This window comes from Pseudochaenichthys georgianus, chromosome 6 (assembly GCF_902827115.2).
Source record: "Pseudochaenichthys georgianus chromosome 6, fPseGeo1.2, whole genome shotgun sequence".
Classification (NCBI taxonomy): domain Eukaryota; kingdom Metazoa; phylum Chordata; class Actinopteri; order Perciformes; family Channichthyidae; genus Pseudochaenichthys; species Pseudochaenichthys georgianus.
This window is the reverse complement of record NC_047508.1, coordinates 24,515,440-24,521,444: the sequence shown is the minus strand read 5'-3', so window position 1 is coordinate 24,521,444 and position 6,005 is coordinate 24,515,440. Positions and strand designations below refer to the sequence as shown.

The 6,005-nt window shown below is 38.2% G+C and overlaps 1 protein-coding gene across 1 annotated transcript in view; it reads left to right on the top strand.

The window, feature by feature from the left end:
• The first annotated feature begins 1,025 nt into the window (after positions 1-1,025).
• Positions 1,026-6,005, top strand: part of LOC117448333 (serine/threonine-protein kinase WNK1-like) — a 28,610-nt gene continuing 23,630 nt past the window's right edge. The window contains exons 1-2 of the mRNA XM_034085588.2: positions 1,026-1,243; positions 2,937-4,177. Of these exons, the coding sequence (XP_033941479.1) occupies positions 3,386-4,177 (792 nt within the window). The 5' untranslated portion in view covers positions 1,026-1,243; positions 2,937-3,385. The remainder of the gene's footprint in view (positions 1,244-2,936; positions 4,178-6,005) is intronic.

The window sequence follows — 6,005 nt, the reverse complement described above, 5'->3', positions numbered from 1 at the left end:
TTTCTCGCCACGCTTAGATTTTAAACGCGCGGTCACGAGGTTTATGGTGGATGAATATCTGCAACAGAACGCAGACGTACCAACATTTTGACAAATAAATGCTTTGCTTTACATTCAACTGAAAAAAAAGTAAAGATGTGGTCATCGAAACATCTATTGGTCAAATCTGGAGTGCTTTAAACAATCGTTTATTATTTAGGCAACGATTGGAATGCTGTTAAGCACAATTTAGAATATGTCATATTAACAATTAAATAATAAATAGAGAGGTACAGCAGTTAGTTTTGCATTTTCTGTGAAGAAATATAAAATAGACATGACATGTATAGTCAACAAACACCGGCAGGGGGCAATGTTCACTTGTAAGAACATTTTATTTTCGAAATGGGTGCTACAAATGTAAAAATCTTCACTACATAAAATACATTAATGAAAATACACAATATGAATCAAAACATAAAGGCAGATTGGACTAAGACAAATAGATTAATTGTTTTTATTTATGTATTATCACATAGCATTTAATTACATGTGTTCTGTGTATTAGATGAAGTTCACAAGGGTATTTTGTCTTCAAAAAGGGTCAGGGTTAGAAAAAACAAGAACAAAAAAATAAGTAAGCGTATTTACATTCAATCCATTGTGAAATTGTGACACATACGTGACAGCTCTTACTTCGGTAAATAATGTTGTGTAAATGTCACCTGCAAACTGACTACGTTTTTTTTGGGGGGGGGGGGGGTATACTAAATACAGTATTCTATTATAAAATACACATTTTATTCCCTAAATATTAAAAACATAGGCTACTTGTTATTTCTGTATATGATTTTCATAGCATTTAGAATAAAGGATAGCAGATATTACTTATTGGTTTTAACCTTCATTGCATTTGACTGTAATACATAATCATAAGGTATTCGGATACAAAATGTATATCATGAAGGATGAAGGTGCTTCAGAGGGATTTCTGCATGTATGTTATGGTTATGAGGTCATTCTCCACTGGCGCAGGCGCTTTCGGAAAAACCCGTTTCTTCTCAATATGTAGCAACTGCGCCGCTTGTATGTAAGAGAGCCTCACAAATCGTAACTTTGATATTCACTAACTGGGTAATTTATCTACCTGACACTTAAGGAAATTTGACTTGTATGCTCCTGTACATATACAAAGACGGATTAACGCTGTGAAGACCATTTCAACGCCGATGACCGTCAGTTGTGTTGTCGATACGATATTGAGGTAGGTCGCTGTCTGCCACCCGGCACCGCTCTGTTAGCTGTATCGTTAAGGGCCAATGCTAACTGTTAGCAAAGCCAGACCCCCAACGAACAGCATATAGCACTATGTATTTAAAACTAATTTAACGTGATATACATATGGTGTGCTCCTCTTCTACGAATAGTTACAATGACCCAGTCAGGGAGAGTATCATTTTAAAGTGCGTAGTCTAATGACAACAAACGAAGCGTTAGCGTTTGTAGCTTCATATGCTAACATGAAATTGAATGGGGGCAGCCAAGAGGTGCGTCTGACTTTTTAGGCCATCGGCAAGGCCACTCTAGCTAACGTTAGCTGACTGGCTAGCAGTTGCGCTATTTGTCAATGCAGGCTGTTCAATTTCCAACCGGCGTCTTATGTATACGAAATGTTAGCTTGTAATGTTAACCACTCAGGAATGGAAACCTGCCCTGGAATGGTAAATAAGCCAATATAGAGTAAACGCTATTCTTAATTGCTAACGGTTACGTTAATGGCAACATCGGCTATGTAAAATGACTGTAGTGGCAGGCCAAATGGCTAGCAGCGGGGCGTTAAATATTTTTAAAACAATTGACGTGAAAATCATTGATGCTTGGTTAAAGTTTCGCTGGTTAAAGATTAGCTTAAGACAGCTAACTAGCTCTATGCTAGCTATGCTTATTAGCAAGCTAACAAAGAGCCGTTGCTTCTCCTTGCTTTGTCGATGCTCGATGTTGCCATTTCAAGTGGATTGGTGTCACTTATAAGACGGCGAAGTACGTTAGACGAGGCTTGCGTAAATTAATTTACCCATTTAATTAAGTGTTAACGTAAGGTATCAGGATATTAATGCTGCTAACATTACTAGGGTTGGTTCTGACACCAGGTGTTGGTAATGGCCTCAACCAAGGCAGGTTATAGATGACTAATAAGCAATTGGATTGCCAATGCACACCTGCATCTTTAAAGGACCATTATTGACGCGTTACAAAATAGTCATGCTACATGCGCATCCTTTAGCATTTGCAGTTTAGATGATGGTATGTTTATATCGTTATGCTGATTTAAAGTACTGCTTCACGTTAACGACTTTAACGATGCACTTAATATAAGTTATTCAGACAATATTCAATGACCCCGTGAGTAGCGGTACTTTCTTTTTTAGTAGGCCTACTGGAGACGGGTTGTCAACTCTTTAATATGTATAACATTGACAGTTTACTGTGTCATTCTAAAGGGCTGTTGGATGCATTTGGGATTCGTGCCACATTAAATACTTATAGTGCTTCTTTAAATTGTATACTCAATACAAAACGTAATGGCTTACTAAATAAATTAGTGCATTTATATAACAATTGGGCACAGTAAAATACATTGAAATCGCCCCTGTGAATGCAGGCATGTTCCTATGTCCTTGGGCAAGGCAGCAAATCTTATCCAAGGCGGAAAACCTATCGACCAATATATCTATGAATCAAAAGCAATTCACTAAATTATTCTTTGCACTGAACTTTGTAGTGTCTGTCAGCTGTTCTTTTGATGAAAGCAGTGTTATTGAACTTTATGTTTACAGTAAATTCTTCTTGTGAATACAGTTGCTTGTCTTTTACAGGTCATGTTGTCATTTGACATAATGTTGGTTACTTTGTGAAATATTTCAGGCAACATTTTGTTTTATTTTTTTCTCTTGCAGTGATACTGAACTGGAACGTATTCCGAGGGTCTGGCCTTCCTTCCTTTGGCTACAGTAGGACATTTGGGGCCTGTTGTGGGCTGTGCATGTTTGTTCCTCACCAGGGATTCCTTATGCTTGATAGAAGCTGCACCCTTACAGGATGGATGGTGTGGACTTAAAGAGACTTGTGTATCAACATCAGCACTCTGTGTTCTTCTGTGGTGTTCAATCTTTTACCATTTACAAGAGGACACCTCCCATCCTATACCCCCAATCTCTGCACTATATTTATAAAGACCGTCAATAAAAAAAGACAGTTGAAGGTAGAAGTTGCAAGACTTTCTATCTTTTTTCTTTTTAAAGCTCAGACCGATACTGCTTATATAGGCCTATATGGTGGAAATGGAAGTATCCTTATTTTAATTATTCAGTTAGTGTACCCCCTTACTTATAGTGTGGGTGGTGGGATGTCGGGAAAGCTAGACGACAAAATGGTGAAGTTCCTGGTTCCCCCTCAGAAGAGTGGAAATGGCCCCAGTTCTGGTTCAGATTCGATGGTGAGTGAGAGCCGGCCAACAGAAGTGAGACGCCGGCATCACACCATGGAGCGTGATCGTTGTAACCCCGAACACCGTTTTCTGCGCCGAAGTGTCATCAGTGATTCCAATGCTACGGCATTAGCTCTCCCTTTACCTAGCAAGATCCCCATCCCTGCACCTCAACGGGTTCAGCTACGAGAAATCCCTCCACAGCGGCAACTGGCGGCTGTTGCTGCTCATTTACTGCGTGCTGAACCAAGTCCAGCTCAAAATGAGGAGACTGCTGTTAGTGGAAGAGAAGGAGTACAAGAAAAAGAAATAACCAAGGTGGATGTAGTGCCTTCGGAGCAGGAGCCTGTCATTGTACAAGATACCTGTGATGGAGAGGTGGTGGTAGCAGCCCGCTCCGCACCATGCTTAGGATCAGAATTACCCAGACAAATAGAACCTGAAAGCACCAGTGAGGTGAAGGTACCACCTGAAGAAGAAGGGGAGGAAGAAGACAAGGAAACTGCCAAGGCACGAGCAGAGGCAGAGCAGAGAGAAGCTGAGAAGAAAGTGCAGGATGACATTGAAGAGGCAGAGACCAAAGCAGTGGGAACATCACCAGATGGACGCTTCTTAAAGTTCGATATAGAAATTGGACGGGGCTCCTTCAAGACTGTCTACAAGGGCTTGGACACTGAGACCACGATGGAGGTTGCTTGGTGTGAGCTTCAGGTAAGACAATTGTATAACTTTTGTTACTAATATTATTGATATAGTAGTTATAATAATAATAATCATAATCATTTATTGTATTAATATTTTTTACTTCATACCCTTATGGCTACTGCTTTCAGTTGCTCTCATTTGTGAATGTTTTTTGATTTGGTCACTTTTAGTATTGCATTTCTACTGCAATTGTTATCGTCTCCTTTTTATTTAGGCTGTTTACATTCATCAAGCTTAAGTGGCGTAGAGCCAAAACAATTTTTTTTCACACTGTTACCTGAGCTACAGCTTCTGTCATTTCCGCTGTGAGACACATGGCTAGCATTTCCTTTTTGATTGTTTCACATCGCTTTTGTCATCAAAGGATAACTAAACTACTTCTCACTTTCCAAAAATGTGCTTTTTGGTGCAGCGCCGTCCATATTTAATGACATGATTGTACTTATTATGATATAACTTCTTATGTTAAAAAGTTACAAAACTTATCAGGGCTTGTAACATTTATGTTTTTAACACTATCTATGACCAAGTGATACATAACACTTTTATCATAGGAAATTGCTAGATTCAGGGTTAGACTTGGTCTCATGGCACTAGAAGTGTTTAGAGTTTATTAAGTCATCATAACAATTTCCCATTAACAGATTTTAAAATGGCAGAGGATATTAACACAATAATTATGATGAAACTAAAGTCTTCCAGAGCTGCAAAATAACCAACAGAAGGGTAAAAGTTAACTAAGCATATTATTGTCAGAATAAGGTGAGATTTAAATATCAGTATTACACCTTTTTGAAGAAGTAAAATATCTGATCATCAGACATAAAAAATGTAAAACGTCAAACAAGTAACGATGACATTTAGTGTTTAACATTTCCAATTTCCAGTAGAAATAATTGACTTAAATTATTATTTTTTAAACATGGAATTATTGTTATCTTATCTTTAAAATATATCTGTGGGACTATTTATATATTATTATTATATATTATATATATATTATATATTATATATATAATAATCATCATCATCATCAAACTTGTTTCATTATTGATAATGAATAATATCTTTTAAAATACACATTTTTCAATCATTAGCTTTTTCATCTCTCTGATCAATAGTTTGTGATTTTCTTAAAAATGCCTGGGGGGGGAAATGTAGCCCTTGTGTCTGTCCAGTTAGATCAGCGACATGGCCCATAGCAACGTTTGACCTCATTCACCACGTGCATGTTTGCTTTTGCTGTCACGCTTTCACCCTGTCATGAGACGCATAGGCCTTACACGGCAGAACATTCAGCCATAGCTACACAGGCACACTGGTTTCAGAACAATGTGAAGATTACAGACGCACGCCCCTCCCCCCTCACACAGACCAAATGACACGCATGCTCAGTGCATTCCTGCTCTGAATGCTCGTGAATGTTAATGTTAAGTAGGTCACATTCCTGAAAGAGGAATCTCCTGTGTGAAGTGCAGCAGGCCGGCCTGCCAAGGCTTGCTCCTAGAGTGTCCGTCCACCCCCGCCCTTTTAACTTCCTCACACTTTCCGGTGTTTCAGATTTGTAACCCCTTTTAAAGCAAAACTCAGTAACTATACCTATTCCTTTTAACCTCCATTAGTTATTATTATACTTTATGTTGAAAAATGTCAACATATTTTTGGTCAACTTATTTTACAGTATCATCTTTTTGTCATTTGTTATGTCATTTTCCAACAAGAAGGCCTATGAACACTTTTTGAAACTTCTATAGTTGCTATTTCTGATTTGTTGTTCCTTTCTTTTCTTTTCACTATATCTGTAAAGCATCTTTGAGCACCTGTAAAAGCGCTA